Here is a 23,641-nt window from a genome sequence, read left to right on the forward strand (position 1 = left end):
TTAAGTCCATTCCATCCTGAGATAACAGTCTACACCCCAACACTATCTCTGCTGCTCAGCATACAGAGAAGAAAGATGGGGAAATGCTATTGCAAAGGCACTTGAGTCCCTGGCCTTCACACATTTTCCTAGAGAAAGGGTGACATCTACACACAAACCTTAGGGGCACAGCTGGGCACTGCATTTAGTTCCTTTGCAATTAACAATCACAAACAAACTTGACTAATTAATTATATGCGTTGCCACTGCTGTTCTGTCAGCTCAGCAAATTAGCAAATATGAAAAAGACTAAGACAACCCAAATTGTGCTTTGTTCATGTTTTGTCAGCTGTAGTTTCTGTTTAATTATTTAAGACATTACTTCATAATATTCCTGTATATTTTGTAAAAAAAAAAATAATAAAGGCTTCATAGTACAGGACTGCTATACTCTGGTATTCACTAGATCTGTTGAAAGGAGGAGAGGCACAGCCAATTGTGTGAACAGGATAAATATCCACATTAGATAAATAGAAAGCTCTGCTGAAATTGTTTCTCTTACAAGAGAGGATTACTGTTGGATAACGACAGTGTTAGGGTTATGCTTGTGTAAATACTAAAACTCTATAGCACCTATTGATCATCAACCTCCATTCATTAAAATCTAATTAGGATTTTCTATGCATATGTAAAAAGATTCCTTAAAACCCAGACTTACTTATGGTTGAATTCTAATTAGACTAGTCCCCACTTTTCATTTTCCAATTCACATTACAGGAAAGGCTTACGGGCCAAACAAATGGTTTTCAGCATCAGTATGTTAATGAAGTGCAGCCTCACCTCCTAAATTGTTCACAGTCCTTGAAGAGGGCTGTGACTTGGGTAAGCCGCCACTGGAAACCTTTTCTGCATATACCAAGAGTTATGACGGACCTTTCATGATAGCTCTGTTCCTTCTCCATCTCACAGGAGACCATTTTGAATGTTAAGACATCATGATTCAGAGATCAACAGTGTCATGGAGGGGGTGGGAGTAGCATATCTATAGCAAATGTGGAGGAGGCATCAGTAGCCTGATCAATGAGACTTTGGGATGACCACTGGGTTCTCCTCTCTGCAGATATTGCCATGATCTCTTGGCTCCCTGGAACTGGCCAGTTTTCCATCTTTATACAGTAGCATCAAGGCTTTCCGATTTCCCAAAGAGCAAAGCAAAAGGGTAGATTTGTACCTTTCAGATTAAGAAGAGAGAGAAAGAGCGCGATCAAAGAATAGAGGAAGGGCAAACACAGTGTAGTCTCTCCTCCCATATCTCCAGAAACATCCATGGATGAGGATGATAAAGATAGATTAAATACGAATCCTTGAACCCTGAGATTCCAATTCCCACCTGATTGCCAGATGGCTGCAGTGCTTGTAGCTTAGCATATTGACCTGGACATCTCCATCATTATGTGGAATTACCTTCAAGCAGAGAGCTCCTTCATTTTTGAGTCCACACCTTGTTTAGTCCTTATCCAACCTTAACAGCACACCACTGAGAAATCGGTCCCCTACTCTCAGTAACAAGAACATGGGTAGACTGATACAGTGCATCCTTCTCTGCTTCCAAGCATTTCATACTGTTGGCATGGCATTTCTTTTGAATATTACCTTTGGATTCCATACCAGGAAGCTGGTTGCTAATTAATCACTGGGATTGCGGCCAACCAGCAAACAAGCATTAGTGCAAGTTAAAAAAAGACATACCTGAAACTTCTTGTTGGCTGCACTCAGCAGGGAATACATCTGAAGCAGTGGCACAGTTTTGGTTCTAAAAATCACTTGTTTTTTAGAGCAAAGATATGACATATGAAGCTATCATCATTCATTGTTCCTCTTTCCATTCCTCCCCACTCCCCCATGGTCAGTTGAGGACAGCAGATAACAGTTGCAATAAACTGTACTCCATTAACTTTCAATTTTCTTCTAAGACATCTCGTATTTGCCTTACGGAACAAAAAGAATGACTAGTCAGAACTAGTGCAGCAGAACAATTTGGGGTAAAGGGTTGAACAATGAGCCAGCTGAAAACAAAGGGACTACAGCTTCATTGCAATGTGTGTCAAGGCAATAACATAATTAGAGACAACTGCTGCAGTTATGCATGGACAATTAATTTGAAAACTTCAACTTTATTTATATGTTCAGCAATTAGAGGAAAATACATAACAATCGCCTGAAATTCAGAAAGATTCCCATATAAATTATGTACAGGATTTGCACAGTTCTAAATAAAATATTAAAAAGATCATAAAACTTAATGGCTCTTCCTAGTGTTCCAAGATTAATAAATTTACCTTTCTTCTATATTAAAAACATGTCTTCATAGAGGTTTTTCTTTTTGTACAAAACCTATGTAGAAGACAATGAATATATCAGGCCCAGATGCTACATGAGGCACTTCAGGATCATGAAGATGTTACCCCCATAAAAGTTGGATTTTGACTAAACACACACACACACACACACACACACACTCATGTACATACACACACTACCAACTTTGAATCCCAAGAGGGTTAAAATGGGCAACATTAGCAGAGGCAGCACTTCCACAACAGCCAATGGAAAGTTTGCAATTACATGAACTAGTTTATAATACAGTTTTAATTTCCATTCAGACCTTGAATCTCTTACAAAGTGCTTTCTGCAGAGAACATTTATGTTACAGGCACCAAATGTGTGTGTAGGGCCTGTCTTGACAGATCTGAAATATGTTGATTTTCATTATCCTAAACTCCATGGTGAGTGGAGGAAGGGCAGGGGAGGGGAGAGTTAAATGGTGTAGCATTAGGATCTACTTTGAGATTACTTCTTGCTTTCTTCAAGCCCCCTTTCAGCCTTCTGTTGCAGAGATTCAGAGACACACAGATAGAACTTGAAACCCATTTTTGAAGCCGCTCATCTAAAATGACTGCAGCTCCCTTCTAAATTAAAAGGTGAGCTTGGAGTGTGGCACTCAAGGGACCACCACACAGTTCTGGATGGCTCTCAGATTTCAAACTTAAATTAGTTTTTCCCCAGACACATTTCGATGCATCCCACTGCACAGAAAGCCACCGTCCTGCTGCCCTGAACAGCCCTCTGTGTTTATGAACCCCACCAACGCTAGAGTAGAATATCTTAGACTTGTGTGCTAACACCAGCACTTCCAGCAAAACTCCTTTTAAATGGATTCACTGCTTACATGAGCACCTCTCTGTACTGTATCTTGTTCCTAATGCTTTGTTAATGGCTCTTTATTACAGTCTGCTATTGTCAGAGACTATCTTATCCATTATATTTGCCTTCCAAGTATCTCCCAGTAGAATACAGGCTAGGAAATCATTTTGCACAGCCTTGGCCCTGGGACATGCTACGTGCCGTACTGTAACAGGGTCCTGAGATTTGACTGTTCTGTAGACAGAAATCTATGCTACCTACCTACAGTTTAAAGCCCCAAAATATCAGACCTAAGCAAGATATATGCATCTCATATTAAGTAAGACTCTTAAGTAAGAGGACAGTTTCTCTCCGTTTCTGTAACTGTTTCAGAAAAGGAGAAAACCCTCTTCTCTCAGCTGCTGCCAAGAGGATTGTTTTTCTACCCCTCTGCAGATGATGATCACGTGGTTGAGGTAACAGCAGGCATAATCTACCCAATGGGAGTGGAAATGACATTCTACAGACTGCAGTGGGTATGGAGAGCTCCCAACAACTGCCTTTGGAAGCATTTCCACTGATGGGATTAAATGAAACCAGCTGCATTGTGCTGCAGCCATCCCGTTTCCTCTTTGGCTACAGGTACTGGCATGAACTACGATAAGCCTCAGATAAACAGCAGTCTTAGCCCTCTGCTTTCAATAAAGCACTGACTTATCAGTATTCAGCAAAAATGTGGTGACTGATTTTTAATTTAAAAAGGGAACGGAGGGAGGTGTTGATAAAAATCTTACACTTAAAACCGGAGTCTTTGGTTTGCAAGAGACACTAGTGTGCCTTGAAATAAAGAAGCCATTTAACTGTTGGCAAAACTTCCCCATATTTGTGCGAAATTAAATTTCCTTTCCAGTAAACAGCAAGCAACATCTTTTTCACCTCTGAATATGAATGTTATGTTTATGAAAGGTACTGGCCTGACAGCCCTGAAGTGTAAAATCCCTTCTTTATCCACAGAACAGGGGCAGCCCGGACAGCAGCAATGCAAGTTGCTGCTGTGCTCTGACATTATGCCCAAACCTTGCCCTGAAAGAACTGTGGCCTTGTTCCATAATCTCTTAGGGTTTCAGTTTTCTGGTATAACTGTGAATAATGCTGTCAATTAGCGTCTTTAGCGGTAGTTTTAGCAACAAGGTCCTAAGTTGGTGATTTAAGATTGCTAATATTCCCTAAACTACTGAACCACACCAAGTAATTTTTGCACATTATTCTTATTCCTACTGCTACCCTTATTAATATAGGTTCTCTCCTTTTGTTTTAAATGGACAGGACCACAAGCCCCAGTATGAAGCAACTTCTGACCCTTTTGGGGTGTTCCTGTGTTCTTTGTTCTTTAGAAGCAGCTTACAACTTCACCCTGGTAACCCTCCTCCTCAGGAGAATGGGGAAACTGCCATTAAAGAATGGAATGGAATGGAAGATGCTGATGCTTTTGAAGTATGTGACATCTATTTGCATTCTTGCTCAGTGAACCTTAATGAAGCAGTCCAAAGCATACTTTCTTTCCATAGCCAGTATTAAAACATAAGATTCCTTTTTCGCTGATCACAGATTATGTTTATTTTAAATCAGCTCTTTGCATTACTGGCAGCTCACCTCTCTTCCATCCTGGAGAAAGATGGCCTATAAACTTACAGTAAAGGACTGGGAATTAAGAGAGCAACAGATTCCCTGCATGACCATGGATAAGTCACTTAACTTTTCTGTGCTGGCATTTCTTCAACTGTGAAATGAGGCTATGATTTCTTCCACCTTCCCAGCTGGGGTTGCTGCAAGCAATAATGTTTGTACATCACGCAGGCAACCATAGACTCAGACTTAATATGCAAGAGCAAAATAATACTCTTAGATTTTTAAAAACAGTAGCATTCAGCTGACTGAGCCATCTCACTAGACAATGTTTCAGACACTGCTGAGGCAGATGAGCTAAGAGAGAACCTATAACAAATAATCTCCTGCATGAAGGATTTTAACGTCAGAGAGAACTCTGCATAACCTGCTTGTAGCTCAGTTTTACTGCATTTACATCTCACACAACACTCCCCAACATTTTACATTCCCTGTTGAGGACATGACTAAGAGCACACCTAATGGACAACACGGTAATATATTTCCTATACAACATAGTACAGGGGTGGCCAACCTGCAGCATGAGCACCACACAAAGCATAGACAGCAGGTCAGGGAGGGGACAGGCAGCAGTAGATATGGCAGAAAGCATAAGGCAGAGCAGGAGGTCAGGCAGGGAGCACAGGGGAGGAAGTAGAAAGCAAACAGCCGACTGCTTTCTGCTCCCAGCCCAGAGCAGCAGACTGGGCAGAGGAAGGGGACTGGAGCAGTATTCAGAGAAAGGGCTGGGCTAATTTCTAGCACACCTGCCAAAAAAGTTGACTCCCACTGATACAGTACATCATATTTTATACCATACCTGTTTGGGAAATTCAGTAACTTAGTTCAAGAGCAGACATGGCAGGCACCAAGTAGCCTTAAGACAAAAGTAGCTTCCAAGGAGCTTTCAACTAAGGTCTGCATATAACATATATAAAATAATTAGCAGTAAAATTAAGAATAAGTATATATTAAAAATATAACTTAAGGTAGGTTTTACATAAATAGAGCTGGCCTTACAGCATCATTTTCTTTAGAACACACAAGCTGAAGATTAACAGCTGTATGAATAATTGATTTTTCAGTCTTCCCAGTAAAATGAAAAAAAAAAATTAGTTTCAGCTCAGCCAAAACATTTTGTCTGAGCTGAAATATAATGTTTCATTTTCAGAGTTTTATCGTCTTTTTCTTGAAAATTAAATTTAAGCCAATTTAGTTTCAAAAGCATTGCTTCAAAGACAAAACAAAAAAGCCAAAATATCTTGTTTAGACTTTTCTGAAAGTTTGGTTTTTGTTTTTTTCCTGAAACTAGTCCCTGACTTTGAAAATATTTTTGAATTTGTGCCAATTAATCCAAAACTGACTTGTTCATCAGAAACATTTTGCCCTGCTCTACTGAAATTTACAAACAGGCATTCAAGAGCACTGTGGCTAAGTACAGATAGTCAAAAAGCCTGAGGCTGAATCGATTCAGTCTTCACAGCTTAGTCTAAAATGCGTAGAGTGAACCAATAAGCAAGTGAACAGACATTCATGTTTGATTCTGGAAATGCCACATGCCTGCAGTGGCCCAGGCCAGGAGCCAGGGGGCTCTAGAGCACACCTCCCCGCTCACCTGGAGCGGACAGCTTGCGCCAAGACTAGCCTGCCCACCCTGCAAGGAGGGATTTGCAAATCATCCTAGGATGCTGAGAGATTGTGTTAACTTGAATCTGGAGAGGCTCTGGGACAGAAGTTTAATAAACTGATTGAACCTAAATCAGTTAAGTCTGATACTACATCCATCCAGGTTTGTCTTAAGCTTGTTTTAGCTATTATGAAAGCAGTTTATGTGTACTGAACTTCTGTTGAGTTACAGATTTGAACCAGTTTCCAATCACTTACCCCAGTTTATGTATCATTTCTGTCCCAGGCCTATGTATTCATGTCTAATGTATCAAATCTCTCATTATGTCTTTACCTTGCTTCCTTTCTCCCTCCCCCTCCAACCCTACCCCCACAACTCGCCACTACATTACCCAGATGAGTAAACCTGGTACATACAACAGTTGCAGGCTTTGATGTCTAGATTATAAGATATTTGGGGCAAGGACCTACTCATCCTTTTTGATTGGAAGGTATTGTGATCACCAGTGGCACTAAAGGAATTCTGGTGAAGTACAACTCCTGAACAGTACAGCTTCTCCATTCCCCAGACACAAAGGGCAAGAAAAAAAGAAACAGAAGAGGTTAGAAACATAACATCAGTAGAGAGGTTAAAAACTGAATTATTTTACATGGTGACTACAATGATAACTTTAGCCTGCTATTGCCCCTTTAAACCTCCTACATGTTTTATTTTGCCAGAAATAAGAAAATTTTGTCTTCTTTTTGTGCCCCAGAAGTCATGATTGCAAGAAGATGAGAAGAAGCAACACCCAAATCTAAAAGTGGGTGTAATTTTTCTTTACCATCCGTGATGGAGAAACTATAATAATATCATCTGAATCGTCCGAGTGAGCCTCATCTACAGGTGAAGAGATGGTGGCCTGCATCTGCTTCTGGGAGGACATGGCTAAAATAACCACAAAGAAAACAGGAGCATCAATAAACGTTAACAAAAATAAGCCCATGTAGGAAACAATATCCTCTGGCCCATTAGGTTTCCAGAATTATCTACAATAATGAAGAATTCTAATCCATAATTTTCTGTGCATAACTCTTCCCTCCCTTCTTTTGTAATACAAGAACATGGCAAGCGTTAAACCAATATACTGACTATGTTTGGTTTGTCTTATCATCATGAAGACTTCCCAAGTGGTTACACATGATAAAATAAAACTATTTGGTACTGAAGCCTCCTTATATTGTAAAAACAGATATTTATTAGGAGGTCAGAAAAGGAAACAAATCAACCCCAAACAAGATCAAGCTAAGTGGAAATGTCACAATGAAGTCTTTAGTCAGTCATGAAGGAAAGAATTGGAACCAAATGACTGAGAACAAAGGGAATTCACTCTCAAAACATAAGTTTCTTGAAGCAGTCTTTTTCTTTCATATGCCTATATTGTACCAAGCATTCTATTTGCACCACCATAGTTAACACAAAAAAACTGTGACCAGTGTTTCTACATTTTGATTTTTTTGACTGAATATGAAAGGTCCAATGATTAACATCTGCTTGGCATTTCTCTGTGTGTTTAGATATAAGTTGATAACTTGTGAATGCTACATGTGAACCATTCCAAAATTTCAGGAAATGTTCCAGGCATGAAGGGGCAGGACCTGCTAGTTTTGATGAACATGTGCAGGTCCCGAGCCTCAGAGCCATTTCCCAACCTGAGATGGAGAAGGAAGTTATAAGTAGGGACCTACAGAAATCTGGGTGTCTACACCCCCCCCACCCGATTTCATGGTCTGAGTGAAGCGCCGGTCACCATTTTCACGGTGGAGCACAGCACCGCTCTCCCCCATGCCTCTGATTGACTGAGGGGCCTTGGAAGTTCTACCCTTCCCTGTACATTGACAGATGGCCATCTGTTCATCTCTGGGGAGGGGTGGGCCTTCCAGGGCCAGATGGCCATCTGTCAATCTCCAGGGAGGGGCAGGACTTCCAGGGTCCTCTGACCAGAGGTGTGGGGGCCCCATTATGTTCTGCCATGAAAATCTCCCCAACTCTTCCTTCCCCCTATGCTTCAGGACACTAGGACTTCCCACCATTTTCTGTTTGCAGCTCCCTCCTCCCACCCCTTGGCCATTTTTGCACCTTTTCACGGGGAAGGGGCAGTCTAGCAATTTTGCGGTTTCTGTGAAAAATGCAAAGTTGCAATTTCAGTAGGTCCCTAGTTATAAGATTTAATTCAATAATAATTTAATATAATTTCATAGACATTAGGGTTGGTAGGGACCTTGAAGATCATCAAGTCCAGCCCCCTGCTCCAGTTATCTTGCCGTCTTCTTCCTGCTCCTCTGTGGAGAGCCCACGCTACTAAGAGCACCTATGAAGGCAGTAGCATAACTATGGAGGGGCCATGGGAGCTGGCCATGGCAACACCATAATAAGCGTGTATCTGGGGGAGTGAGTGGAACAAGCTGGATAATATTCCCTTTCCTGTATAGTATTCCCCTCATCCCTTCCAGGCAGCCTTGGAGTCTTATGTCCATTATGTATGTAGTGGGGAAATGAAGGAGAGAAGCCAATGGATCACGGGGTTGCAGATGGTCTGGCTACAGGGCTGCTGCAGATGGAGTGGAGCTGATGCTGCTACAGCAGCAGCAGCACCTTGAAAGATCCCTTTCCTTCCACCCACACACACCCATCCATCTGTCCATGCTGTACCACCCACCCTCGCAGTCTACAGTGGTAGGTATACCTTGCCTCCCTTCCCCTCTCTCCTCTCTGGTTGCTCAATAGACATGCCTTTGTACAACAGCAATAAGTCTGGGTGGCTGTTGAGATGAAGTACTTTCTGAAGTGATCAATCTTCTTTGCTGTTTTGTCTAATTTTTAATACACAAAATATTCTTTATATAGACATTACCTTGGGGAAAATGTTGTTTTATATTGGCTCATGCACCAAGTAATGTCTTACCTTGTGTTTCACTTGTGTTTTCCTCTGGCATATTGACAGGCAGTTGGGAAGAACTACTTTAGAACTTGCAGCTGTGTTTCCCCCTTGACAGAACTCTCACAATTTTGTGGACAGCTGTAAGTTTTTCTTGCTATGGGTTTCCTACAGCACTCCTTGTATAACAGTTTTGGGCACTCTACACAGCTCTACCAGTTCATCTCCATCCCTGACTGCTGTATCTCCTGCTATCCCTGGCCTGATCCTCTGTCTAACACAGGAAATGGGCAATGCCACCATTTTTTTTAAGATCAAGCATTTAGTAGGTTCTAGGCTGACTCCCTTAAACTTATTTCACTTGTCATATGCTGAAAGCCAACAGGCTTCGGCATCTGGATTGCATAGACTGGTAGTAGCACATATCCAAGGCTCCTTAAAACACTTCCATGTTTATCACTTATCTCAAAATAATTCCAAAGGACAGCGTAACTAAATGATGTCTTACAAAGCATATTTCCACAGAACACGCACGGCTGATGACAAATCTAGAGGTCATCAAATGAAGTTCAGCCTTGGAAGATAGGAGATAAAAGTCTCATTCAGCTACTCAATGATTTAAAGCTCTCAAGCTCTAATGAAATACATTACAGGAGAAGCCCATTGAGGTAACAGATACTTAGATCAGATAGGAGCTAGGAGTTATGGGGGCTGTAATTTTAGTAAATGGCAACTTCTACCAAATGAATTCAAATGTTTAACAAATGAATATAACCAAAACAGAATGCAAAGCAATCATACTCCCCTCCACTGAGGAGGCATTCGTGCCAGACCTGCTTTCCTTCCTTTATTAGTGTTATTTGTCTTTTGGGAGTGTTTGGTTACACTATCCATAAATGACCATGCCTAAGAGGAAATAGCTCGCAGAGGTATGTAGCCTGAAAACTACATTAGTGAAGACTAATTCTTGTGCTTATGCTCTCTGTCTCTTCAGTAACAAGTTAAACAATCTCTCACCTTTTTCTCAGTTTTGAATAATTTGCCACAACCTTGGGAATAATGAGAAAATGCTCTTTAACTCCTAGCCTCTTTCTTCCAATACTTACCAAAAGAGGGCTGACAGAAAGAAGCCTTGAGTTCCTGTGGTCTCTTCTCGGTCGCTTCTACAGCAGGCTCTTCTACAGCTTCGTCACTGGGCAGGTCACTGTCTTCAGCATCTGGAATAATTTAGCTTTCAGAAGCCTCAAGGCTGAAGAACAATAGTGCTCTATGACAATTAATTACTGTTATCAGGGTTACCCAGCTAGCTGTACTGCATACCCCTCATGGTGTCTCGTCTGACTTCATCCTAGCAGATGCAGTACCTTGGGCCTTCAGCTTTCCTGGGATCTAATACCACAATAACCTGGGTTACAGCCCCACAAACACTAACCAGAACTACCACAGAAAGTCCAGTGGGGTTAGACCCTAGAAACATGACAATAGCTCATTAAAACAACTCAAAAATAAACTTCAACATAAAATGCTCTTTATTCTACCACTCAGAAGAGACTATGCACATAGGAAGGAGGTATAAAATGGTTTCCTCATAGCCATATGTTCCCTTCATAACCTTGCTCCCAAACTCCAAGCTTGGAGGAATGGACTACACTACTTCCTCCCTATCTCTGTAAGAGATTCCAGAGGCAGTGAGCTCTTTCACTGATACAACTTAGGCCAGCATCTCCCTCCTCACCCCAGACATACTACAGACCACTTTGCCAGGGGGACGAGCTGGACTGGGAATGTTCGGGTCAGCTCTCGGAGGCAGTAAAGTCAAGGGATGTGGTTGCCATGGGTGACCTAAACTACCCAGACATCTGCTGGGAGGAGCAGTCATCCACGTCCAACCACTCACGTAGGTTCCTAGCCGGGATACAGGACCTCCACCTAACCCAGGAGGTGAGTAGTCCCACCAGGAGAAATGCCTTGCTGGACTTGGTCCTTGCCATAGGCGACGACCTGGTGAGGGCTCTGCGGGTACTCGACCACCTGGGCGACAGTGATCATCATCTGCTGGGATTTATTATCCAGTGCAGGGTGGTGAAAGCAAGCAGCAAGGCAGAAGCCCTCGACTTCAGGAGGGCTGATGTCTATAAGCTGAGAAGGTTAGTAGGAGAGGCATTGGGGTCTTGGAGCTTCAATGAGATGGGAGTCCAAGATGGGTGGTTGTTCCTCAAGGAGACGATCCTCTGAGCTCAAAGGGAGTCAGTCTCAATGCGCACCAAGCCGGGCAGAAGGGCTAAGAAGCCCCCATGGCTTAGCAAAGGCAGCCAGGGATGCCTGAGAGCAAAAAAGGTGTACAACCAGTGGAAGCAAGGGGCTAGCACCAAGGAGTATTACACCTTCGTTGCTGGGGACTGCTGGGAGGCCGCTAGGAAGGCCAAGGTGGAGATGGAGCTAGGGCTAGTGACCAGAATTAAGGATAATAAAAAGTCCTTTTTCAAATGCATAGGAAGTAAGAAGAAGGCACCGGGTAACGTGGGTCCCGTACAGGATAGGCTTGGCAATCTGGTGATTGTGGCAAATGAAAAAGCTGACCTCTATAACGAATTCTTTGTTTCCATATTCCTGAACAGGGACCAGGACATCTCCCCCACTAGAAGTGAGGATGGACCCAGTGGAGGCACCGCCATGCCTAGGGCTGGGGACAACCTAGTTGGGGAACTTTTGGAGGGGCTGGATGTGTTTAAATCAGTAGGTCCAGATGCTGTTCACCTGTGAGTGCTGAGGGAATTGGCAGGGGTCATAGTGGGGCCCCTGGCATGGCTCTATGAGTGCTCATGGGGCACTGGCTAGGTACTAGAGGATTGGAAAAGGGCCCATGTGCTCCCCATTTATAAGGGGAGAAAGGAGGACCCTGGCAGTTATAATCCAGTCAGTCTTACCTTGGTCCTCTGAGCAAATTATCAAGGAGCACATCTGCAAGGGCCTAGCAGGGGAGGTAATGCTCAGGGGCAACCACAAGGGTTCACTGAGGGCAGGTCCTGCCTGACTAACCTGGTTTCTTTTTATGATCAGGTCACCAAGTTCCTTGATGAGGGTGTTGGGGTGGATGTCATCTTCCTGGACTTTAAGAAGGCCTTTGACACAATTTCCCCCTACATTCTCTTAAAAAAAACTAGGTGACTGTGGCATTGATTGCCTACAGGCAGATGGGTGGCAAACTGGCTACATGGTTGCACCCAGAGGAGTGGTAGTGGACAGGTCATTTTTGACCAGGAGGGATGAGGGCAGTGGAGTCCCCCAGGGCTCGCTCCTGGAGCCTGTACTGTTCAATATCTTTATCAGCGATCTGGATGTGGGTGTGGAAAGCACGTTGTCCAAATTCACTGATGACACCAGGTTGTGGGGTGAGGAGGGCATGCTGGAGGGGAGGGACAGAATCCAGCTAGATCTAGACGGGTTACAGAGGTGGGTGGATGAGAATAGGATGCAATTCAACGCAGACAGGTGCAAGGTGCTGCATCTAGGGAGAAGGAATCAGCAACACCCCTATAGGCTGGGGAACTCCCTTCTTGTCAACACAGTGGCCGAAAGGGATCTTGGAGTCATTGCTGACTCCAGGATGAACATGAGCCTCCAATGAGAGGAAGTGGTCAGTAAGGCTAACCGCACCTTGTCGTGCATCTACAGATGCATCACGAGCAAGTCCAAGGAAATGATCCTTCCCCTCTGTGCGGCACTGGTCAAGCCGCAGTTGGAATCCTGCGTCCAGTTCTGGGCACTGCACTTCAAGAGGGATGTGGCTAGCACTGAGAGGGTGCAGAAGAGGGCCACTCGCATGGTCAAGAGGCAGCAGGGCAGGCCCTATGAAGACAGGCTGAAGGGCCTGATCCTATTGAGCCTCCACAAGAGAAGGCTGAGAGGGGGTCTGGTGGTGGTTTACCAGCTCACCAGGAGGGACCAGCAGGAATTGGGGGAGGCTCTGTTCCCCCAGGCACCACCCGGGATTACTAGGGATAATGGCCACAGATTGTTAGAGAGAAGGTTCAGGCTGGACATCAGGAGACATTACTTACAGTTAGGGCTGCCAAGCTCTGGCATGGGCTCCCAAGAGAGGTGGTGCTCTCTCCTACCTTTGGGGTCTTGAAGAGGAGGCTGGACAGATATGTGGCTGGGGTGATATGACCTGCCCAGGGCAGGGGGTCGGACCTGATGATCTGTTTTGGTCCTTTCTGACCCTAAACACTATGATACTGTGATGATAGCCCCCTTCCTGCAGATCAGACCCATGAGTGTAAAACATCCCAGTGGGGATGTAACCTAACAACCTCTGTTATCTTCTTTGACGTTACATATCTGAGGCTATTGTATCTGTGTCATTCTTTAACACTCCCTTTACTGCCTTCTCTGATGTAACTCTGTATTCAGGCAGGCAGCAATGCACAATTGCACAAGGAAATGAACTCATGCAGAATGCTCATAAAAGATAATACGTTCTCCCAGTTTGTCATGATTTGTATTATAGTAGCAATACAACCAGATTGTCTGGCACTAATGTTTGTTTTCTTGCCATAGTTTCTGTTGTTTTTTCAACAGTTCCCAAGTACATTATCTTAGTCATCTGTCTCACTGGGGATACTTCTTTATTAGAAGATGGGACATATCTCTTTAAGAAACTAAGCAAGAGAAGTGAAAATCCCAACTTCTTTATGGCTTAAAGGCTAAAATCCAGTGGAAAGTATCATATTACTGCTGGGGGAAAATAGGCAGGAAGCAGAGAAGACACACTTGGAAACATCCATACCCTTGACACTACCTGTAGGGGGTGATATCTGGTTGACAATGACAGGACTCCACTTCCTGGTGTCACCAATCTTTCACCAAATCAAAAGTAAACGTTTGTGTATAAAACTGTGTGCACACCACTTACAGCCCACATGCTTATGTGGGTAGAGAGAAATGAGATTACCATGAAGCGCCAAGGTGAATGCTGAAGGGGAAGGGGAAGGCTTCCTGAGTGCTGGTGAGACTGGTTTCTTCTCCCTCATGTAAATAACAGGGTCTGGCTTTTCACTTGGTGCACTGGAGGCAGAGAGCCTGCAAAAGACACTTTGCATTAGCAGGAGGCACAGAACAGGGACTGCTACTCTGCCTGCAGAGATGGAGGCAGCAAACCTGAGAAAGGTAGTGGGAGATGCTATTAGCCAGAGGAGATTTTGCAGGTAGACTCTACATCAAAGCCATCACCTTGTTTCATTGCAATGATGGACCATGCGGAGGATATGGGCCTGTTCTATATTAATAATATATATGATATATAATTGTTAGATTGCTGCAAGAGATTTTTCCTACGTGGACGTGAACCTTGAAGGGGCTATCAGGAAAAACATGCAGGAATGAAGACTAGAAAATGAGATGCTTCCTGGGCAAACACTTGAGATCAAAAGTGTAAATCTGGCAACAGGCAAGAAGTCACTTTCAGAAGACAAAGAAGGGGGTGTCAGTTGTTGGGGACTGTTCAAAGAAAGAGGCTGAAACAGAGGGAGACCCTGTGAAGAGAGTTTGAAAAAGCTGTGCTACCTGGTTAGCATCAGGAGGATGGTAAGCTAGAGAGACCTACCTGTGGACAGCTTTTAAGAGTAAACAGCCCTGTTTTTTTCAAAAAGATCTACAGTAACTGTCTGTATACCACCAGCCACAGCACTCAGCAGACACGTAATGAAGCCAAGTCATTACACAGTGTACTAGCCAGGACTACTTAAGCAGAGATGACTGCTCAAGTAGTCAGTAACCCACGTTCTTGTGTAAGCTTGGGAGGTTCATGACTCCAGCATGAGAGAAGCCCACAGCTGTGGAAGTGCACCCCAAAAGACCTAAAGAAGGGACATGAGGCAGCTCCCCCTACAGTCTTAAAAGCCAGTATCCAAAGCTTTTGAAGCCGTAAATGATGGAAAGAGAGAAAGTGTTTTCCAACACAGCATCAGAAACTAGCTAACCCAGGTGTTCTGGGTGATGGAAGTCACTGAGCTGCAGTAAGACTGTTCTGCTGCTCCCTGTCTCCCTCCTTTCCCCATAACTGTAAGCTAAGCTCTGTTTTTTTATTTAGCGTATGATGATACGGTGATGACAAAGCAAAGAGAAACATATTCACAATTTCACATCCAAATTGTGCAGCCAGCTGCAGGTGTGGCATTATTAAGATACAATAGAATTACACTAAATGCACAAAGAGAGCATTCAGAGTTGATGTGATTCAAAGTTTGCCATGTCCTATCCTGATTTGGTTTAGAGAAGACTGAAGATGTCTAGGGAGATTAAAGCCACCTGGGTCTAATGGTAGGATTTGTAATAATAATGTCTGTATTAGAAGTGGAATCGAGCCACTCTTGTGTCCAGGCATCTTGGATGTTAAATAAGTCTTGCTCAAGTTGAATTGCTGTTCTCCAAGCAGGATATCTAGGAAGTGGGTTTAAGCGATTTTCATGTACAGACAGCTGTAGGTTATTTTTTTATTTTTGTCAATAATTTAGTTAAGGGTCTTTATACTGGCGCCTTAGACTTCCCTATCTAACCCAGTGCAGTAGAACCATGTTTGACAGTTACTTTTTCCCAAATATGACTATTCTTTGTGTTTACTTTTCCCAACACAAAAAGATAACAGACAACAAGAATATATGAGAAGAATATTGTGGCATGCAGAAATCCTGCAGAGATGCAAAGATGGGGCAATTTTTGTTGCAAGCTTCTCCTATGCATTTCACTTGTGAATACACTGTTCGTGCTTTACATATGTAATACCTGAAGCAGATGTTTTTGCTAACTTGAAGCTTCTGATAACATGTTATTTAGAAATGTCTCAGGTCATAAAAATGAGTTCTGGTATTCTCTTGTGAAAACACCTTTGCCTGACTTACCTCTCCTCAAGCCATCTTTGACGTGCTAAGTGCGCCCTGAAAACTGACTGAATGAATGTCACAATCTCCTCTTCCTCCCTGCAGTCAGAAGGTAAACTCAAAGAGCTGGACCCATGAGACACGCTGGAGCTCTACAGTGCAATCAGATAAAAAGAAAATTGGGCTTTTTACAAATTCCTTGCAAACTTAGCAAACCTTTGACATTTCTGCTCTTGATTGTGCATGCAGTATCACCTAGCAGCGAGCAGACTCCCATCTTTTGGGGCAAAGCCTGTGAGCTTTTGCCAGATTTCTCTTGCTACTGATCTTATGATAATGGGATCATCCTACAGGTCTTAAAGAACAAACTTTGATGTGCCTGTATTTATGGTAGATAAAGGGTAGGCAGCTGAAAGGAAAGTTAATTTATTCCAGCACTATTGTGGGCAGGACTCTCTCTCAAGCCAAGAGTGGTAAGGCAGTTCTGCTCAGCTGGACCAATTTACTGAGCTAAAACATTATAATGAGGAGCCATATGGAGGAGCATATTCATATTACGCTGCCTGCATCTAGATGATGTTCAAGAAACTAGTGATTTGCAGCAACTAAACGTTTAATCAGTAGGGATGTCTTTTCATATTCAGAGCCAGGCATTTTGGTCCAAGTGTGATGTGACTTACAAGAAACACTGCAAATCTTCAGCAGAGCATGCTGTATACAAGATCCTTTGCTCTTTCCAAGCCAGCCATCATTTCCAGCATCTTGTTTTCAGATTGCAATGATTAATGTTGGCCTACTGCTAAAATGACTTCATGAATATTTGGACGTAAGGGCAGCTTTCCAGAAAAGTTAAACCTCACAATACAACTGCTTCAGATAAAGGGGGAAAAAAAAGAGACTCAGACAGAGATTGAAGTTTACTGCCCAAGGAAGCTATGGTTTTCTTTGGAAGGAGGACTATATACCTGAGAAGGTAAAAAGGAGAGCAGGGGAATAGGTTTGACATCCTTCTGGGATGCAAGTGTCTGCAGGCCAGAGCACTTAAAGACAAAAAATCCACTGGATGAGTTAAGGGACTAAACCTGGAAGCCTAGCTCTTTGCACTGTAAACTCTATAAATAACAGAAAAGTAAAGTCATACAGCAGCCAGGTCCCTGCTTGCCCCAAAGTTACCTTGTTTCCAAGGCCATTTGTGGTGTGAAATTTTCTACCGAGTGTGCTGCTCAGTAACAGTTTCTGCCGAGCTAAATGTCCCCTGAAAGCTGCCTGAAGCACAACAGTCGCCTAGCAGGGAAAGAGATGAATGGATGTTAACTCCCCGGAAAGATGGCAGCTACATATTAAAGCACAGTCCCAAGGGAAGAAGCATTGTGGGAGAAAGAACTATTTTCCCCGTGCCATGACAAGTATTTGATGCACATGCACTTCCATTTAATCAAGAGGCACCCCCAACCACTTCACATTTACTCTTCTGAAATCCAGAAGGTTCCCAACCCATAAATGATGGAAGAACCCCCGAGATGCAATATTCCACAGAAAATTTAATCAGGCAATCTACCCATGATGGAGCCTGTCAAATGCAATTAAATTCTAGCTGCCAACATTAGCCCATATTTCACAGATACAGCTATGCACTCATGTTCCCATCTTAGATCCCATCTACCCAGCAGACTTTGCTACTTAATAATATCATCAGAAACCAAATGAAGTCTGGCAGACATTCTGGTGATTCTGTCAAACAAAATTCCTTCCTCTCTGCTTAGGGTTTTATTTCTGAACTTGTTCTAAATAAAAGAATGCACCAAGAAGGTAGACTGACACATTTAGATCATGATTCTGCTAGAATTACACCTTCTGATTATTACCCGCTTAAGGTCATTTTTAAGTTTATTTTTATGCATCCAGTACAGTATTACATTCTACTATCAGAAAAATAACAGACTCACACAATCCAGGATTTTATCACAATTAGGACTGGTCATATAGTTTCCATCAGAAATGGATGGGGGATTTTTTTAACAAAGCATTAGGTTTTCAACTACATAATGTTTTCTGAGAGTCCCTTTTCACCAGAATATATACAGTTCTTGTAAAAAAAAAAAAACCCTAAGTGCTTGAAAAATAATTTTATTAGTCTACTTGCCTCAGTTCCTCAGTGAAATTGTAGTTGTTTCCTCCTACCCTTGTATCCCTGTTGAGCTTGGCTCCCTCTCACATGCTGTACCAGGGCCAAGTAATCTCCTGATGCAACTGCCTCCCCTCAAAATGAAGGGAGTTTGTGGAGTATCACGTAACCAGCAAGTACACAGAAAAAATGAGCGTAATACCCACAAACTAAAATTCCCCATGAAGCAGCTTTCCCAAAATCAAAACATTTTGCTTTTCAATTTTTCTTCCAGAAGTCAAAGTTTTTCATAGGAATACCAATTCCCTGATTAGCTCCGATTACAATGCATATGTGCAAAAGAAAGAAAATATGGAAAATTAAAAGCCTCCCTTACCTGCATGGGGATACAGCGCAATGGCAACAGCCAGTATAAATTCTATAATCTGGAGGCATTTGGTTTGACCTCAGAAGAATGCCATCTCCCAACAGCCTAGCTTGTCCACCGGGTGAGAGAGCTGCTCCTCTACAACGGAGGGGCTTTCAGAGGAGTTTACAAAGTAGTCCGTAGCCTTCCCTATAGTTCTTTCACACCTTCAACTTCAAGATCTCCTGCCAAGCCTATATGCACTCCCAGTGCAGATTTCACTGAGCAGGTAAGGCTTCAGTTCTGCACTGAACCACGCAAACATACCCTATACCCACAGACCGTAACACCGGACCTTAACAGGGCTTTGTACAGGCACAAAAGTACATGTATGTGGATGCTAATGTAGGGTTGGGCCTAGATTCAAAACTGTTTTCACCGTAATCTTCCTTAGAGGGGTACTTTAGGAGCTTAATGAAAAATATAATGCCAATGGAGACATCATTTCCATCAAGCAACAGGCAAATATTGTTCAATGGGAACTGTTGCTCCATGTGACCTGCTTCACATTCTCCTACCTAGAGGGCAAAATAGTGCCTTGGGAACTTGCTCTACCAGACTGGCCAACAAAGGGCCAGACACCTGAGGGAACTGGCTGTCATCCCTCTGTCACCACTTCAGCTTTGCTGTTAAAGAGAAATGAGCTGAGCTTACTAGCTGAGCTCCCCCTGGGTGAAAGACCTGTCCTGCCTGCCTTCCCACCCATATAGAAGTGAAGACCCATGCCAAGGATGATGAGAAGGAGGGGCAGGAGTTGCTGGGATCTGGGACACTTTATGAGCTGCTTTTGCTCATGTGCTTTTCCTCTCCCCAGCACATTCCTACTGTGTGCAAGTCAAGAGGTCACACTGAGTGTTTGTCTACACACCAGGTCTCAAAGGAAGAGGTGCTAAATGGCTCCTTGAAGCTGCTTTGAAGGCTGTTTGGGGAAAGGGAGTAGGTCATAACATCTGCTGAGACACCCCTGGGCAGCAGAGATCAGCTCAAGAGTCCCCCTGCAGGAAGGAGCTGAGGGAAAGAGGGGTGGTGTACAGAGCAGTGCATCCTGGCCAAGCACACAACTCTTGTGTGTAACGTGCCACACGTTCAATATTAAAGTGTAATACAAACAAGCCACAAAGATATTCTGCATTTAACAAGTAACATCTTTGTGGCTAGATCATCATGTTTTGTGGCTCATTAGTAAGAGATAGACTGCCTGAACATGTGGCATGTCACAACTTATTGCTAGGTGTGGCAGCGAGAAACCCCCACAGGCTTCAGAAACACCAGGGCAAACCCTGGCATTTCCAAAGGGGAAAGGAGAGCCACCCAAGCCCCGGAGAACTCGCCTCTCGGATGGGCTGGGGCGGAGTGAGAGCCAGCGTGTCACCGGCTCTTCGAGAGGCTGCTTCCCGGGTGGGGCAGCCGCCAGCTGATTACGGCAGCTGGAGCTGCTGCTGCAGAGAATTTAAAAACCTTGTCGGAAGCCGGCAGCCAGCTCAGAGGAAGCCAGCTCAGAGTGTTCTGGCCAGACAGAGGCTCCATGCGCCAGCAACAATGGCTCTGGAGGCACTGCCCCGCAGCAGAGGAATGGGAGCAGTGGCTGGCACCAGACTGGGGATGGGCAGTTCCCAGTCCCTCAACATTAAAAAAATCCAAAGTGGTGTTCCTCTCGGGGAGGACACCTGGCACCTGAGGCTCAGATCCCTGAGGCGAGGGGTTGAAGCTCCAGGTGTAATCTGCATCTGGACAGTAGCCCAGATTATTACTAGCAACATCGGACCCCACAGTCAAAGGGCTGACATCTCACTGGGGCAAAGACCTGAGTACGCAAGTAGTTGGTGAGTGGATCGGGTGTAGGGGAGGCAGAGTCCTAAGGAACACCATGGTGCACCTGTGAGTACCCCGTCTCTAGGACAAGAGGGGAAGAAAACACCACTGAACCCCCTCCTTCTTTATATATATCATAAAGTCATGGCAGGAGAGTTGGGGGACCCCCGACTGTGGGGCAGAGCCATACTCACAGTGCCTACTTGGACCATGACACTAGGGGTCTACCTAACTTGAAGAGTTGGCCAGCCGATTTCACAGGGAGATCCCAAGGCCAATCACCATATTTCATAGGCTGATCACAGCAGGGCCCTCCCTTGGCTCTGATTAACCAAGGGGCTCAGGTGGACTCACCCCTTGCTGCTGATTGGCTGTGAGGCTGTTATGTAGCCTTTCCCCTCATCATCAATTGGCGAAGGGGTGAGGCCATGTAACAGGCAGTCCTCTCAGCCAATCAGCAGCATGGGGCAGGAGCGGTAGCCACCTTGGGCTGCCCTTCATGAAGGCAGCCCTTCTCTCCCCACCTAGTGGGCTGTGCAGATAGGCCGCAGCACCCGGAGAATTGCTGGCTCCCTCTGGGGACCCAGAATTTTATTTTCAGTAAGTTTTCTTCTGTCCCTGCCTCCAGATTTTGTGGGCAATGCCAAATTTGTGATTTCTGTGAAATCACAAAATTGGTAGGTCCCTACTTATTGCTCTGTTAACATATTAATTGTACTCTAAATGTAAAGTCTGGTCATAGTTTCATTGGAAGATGAAAATACACTTCTTAACAAGGACCATTTCCAGTTTGAGTTTCTATCTCTTTTTGTTCTTTCTTCAGGCACGGCTCTTTGTAGGAAGACTGTAAGAATTATTTTATTTTCCTATCATGGGAAAAGCCTCTATTTCATACCAATTTTCTGAAAACACTAACCTTACAGCAAAGGAAAAAAATATAGAAAATCTGAGACCAAAAGGTGAAAGTTTAATGAAGTTATGAACTAAAAATAGGATGTCAGAATGTAAATCATCACACAACCCTAACTCATGCTATAGCAGTCCTCACTACTTTAGCTAGAAAATTCTCTCTCCTAATAAAATGGCCCTAAAAACTGCAAAATACTTGGTTCTACTTCAATACAAATTAAGCCTGATTTTATGACAAAAATAAAATAACACTGAACTCACCTCATCCAAGGCAATTTCTTCTTTCTGAAAAGGGAAAACATCTAATTACAATCACAAGTATTTGTGACATTTCTTAAATAAAAGATATCTACAAAAAAATCTCTCTCCTTTTTTAAATATAGGCACTAAAAAAGCAACCCAACAATTAAAAAAACTCAGGAGCAGTTTTCTGAAAGCGGCAGTTGTCTTTTTGATGCTGGCTTTTTGTTTAGTTGGACAGAGATTATTACATTTCTCTATATGTAATCTTAGATATGATATACCTAGAGATGCAGTGTTTATTTTGTTTGCTCATAAAAACAAAGGTATGATTTTATTTTGTTCTTTTGAACAAGCTGGGAGAAGTTTAGACCAAGGAATATTCAGAGTTGCTTAAAGAGCTGCTATGATGATTTAAGTGTGACAAAGTCAACTCTGTCAACCATAATGTGTTACAAACATCACATATCTATGGTATTGTCTGGCATGAACCTGGTGTGGACATACCATTTATTATAGCAAGTTACTGCTCTCAGAAATGCTCTGTCATAGAAAAAAGAGTCCCAGCATTGTTTTATAAAAGCTGTGGTTCTGCCATGTGAAGGACATCTTACCTTCTACTTCTCACCCTCTAAGGCACTTGTATCCAAGTCTCATATATATATATATATATATATATATATATATATATATATATATATATATATAAATACCATATTTTCACATATGCAACATGCCTTGAAATAAGACATGCACCTTGCTTTTCAAAGGATAATGAAGAAAAAAAAATCTTCTTTGTAGTAAGTAACTGAGTAGCACCAGCTAGGGAGCCAAGCCAGCTCACTACTGCCCTGTGGATTGCTTAAGTGGTAGAAACTGTATTTCCTCATATATAATGCACACTCCAATTACAAGCAGCTGTTTTTTAAAAAAGGCACGGGTTGTATGCAAATTTTTATTTAAAAAGTTGATGTAGATTTTTAAATAACTACATTCTTGTATTTGGCACTGCTCTATATTAGCCTTGGCAGATGCATGCATCTTCAGCCCTTAATTCAGTTAAGCCATGCTTGCTCCCAGCAAAATGTGTGTTTTCTATGAGAAACCCAGCAAAGGTTCCAGATAAGAGTGACCCTGGAGAGGGAAGGGACAGGGGCTAAGGGGAAGAAAGTCAGACATTTAATATAAGCTGAAATCAGAGCTTGACAGTAGGTTACTCTATACCCCAAAACAAGGGTGAGGTAGGAGGATATAAGGAATTCCTCTGTCCAGTTAGGCAACTTTTACCTTCTTTCTGTACATCTTCCACTGTCTCTGGATGAGTTTGGCCGATTGCTCCTTTCTCTGGCTGTCTTTATCCACAAGAAAGGAGGCAGATGAAGGCTGCAAGGGTGAAACACTTACATTTAGTGTACAAGTAAGGTGGGATTGCTGGTCACTGATATATGATTTTTTTTGGACAGGTTATAAAAATGGGTCACAAGTGACCAGATAAAGAGAAGTCAACAAAGATAATCTCTACTTTGCAGGAAGGAGTTGGGGAATGGAGAAGAAAATCTGAATTTTGAAATATTTCTATCTTTAATGTATATTAAATTTCAGTGCATCATACAGGCATTTTTCAGAGTGCAAACTACTCTGCAATCTGTACTAATTGTGAAGTGAATGTGGAATTAGAAAGCTTTTAATTTAAATCTCCAAAGAACTATTATTCTACGTATTTCTAAGGCAACCAATCCCATAGTGTTGACTACCTTTATAATGAAAAGTGACACATTGCAATACTATAGACTAAGACTTAATGTCAAGAGACCAGATTTCACTGCCCTGTCACAGGTAAAACTCACATTAATTTCCACTGGGAATCTTCCAAGTGTAAATGCTTGCAGAATTGGTCCCA

General features: G+C 43.1%; 1 protein-coding gene across 2 annotated transcripts in view; it reads right to left on the reverse strand.

The window, feature by feature from the left end:
• Positions 1-2,133: 2,133 nt before the first annotated feature.
• Positions 2,134-23,641, reverse strand: part of IQCE (IQ motif containing E) — a 45,869-nt gene continuing 24,361 nt past the window's right edge. Inside the window, exons 17-23 of one of the 2 annotated variants that reach the window (XM_090023953.1) lie at positions 23,029-23,124; positions 21,763-21,786; positions 17,423-17,533; positions 16,271-16,401; positions 14,326-14,453; positions 10,478-10,588; positions 2,134-7,381 (exon numbers count right to left, since the gene is read on the reverse strand). In XM_090023953.1, coding sequence (XP_089880079.1) covers positions 7,251-7,381; positions 10,478-10,588; positions 14,326-14,453; positions 16,271-16,401; positions 17,423-17,533; positions 21,763-21,786; positions 23,029-23,124 — 732 coding nt within the window. In that variant the 3' untranslated portion in view covers positions 2,134-7,250. The remainder of the gene's footprint in view (positions 7,382-10,477; positions 10,589-14,325; positions 14,454-16,270; positions 16,402-17,422; positions 17,534-21,762; positions 21,787-23,028; positions 23,125-23,641) is intronic. The other variant, XR_016438698.1, reaches the window with a different exon arrangement.

The sequence above is a fragment of the Crocodylus siamensis genome, chromosome 12 (genome assembly GCF_052110815.1).
Source record: "Crocodylus siamensis isolate JL-2025a chromosome 12, ASM5211081v1, whole genome shotgun sequence".
Taxonomy (NCBI): Eukaryota; Metazoa; Chordata; order Crocodylia; family Crocodylidae; genus Crocodylus; species Crocodylus siamensis.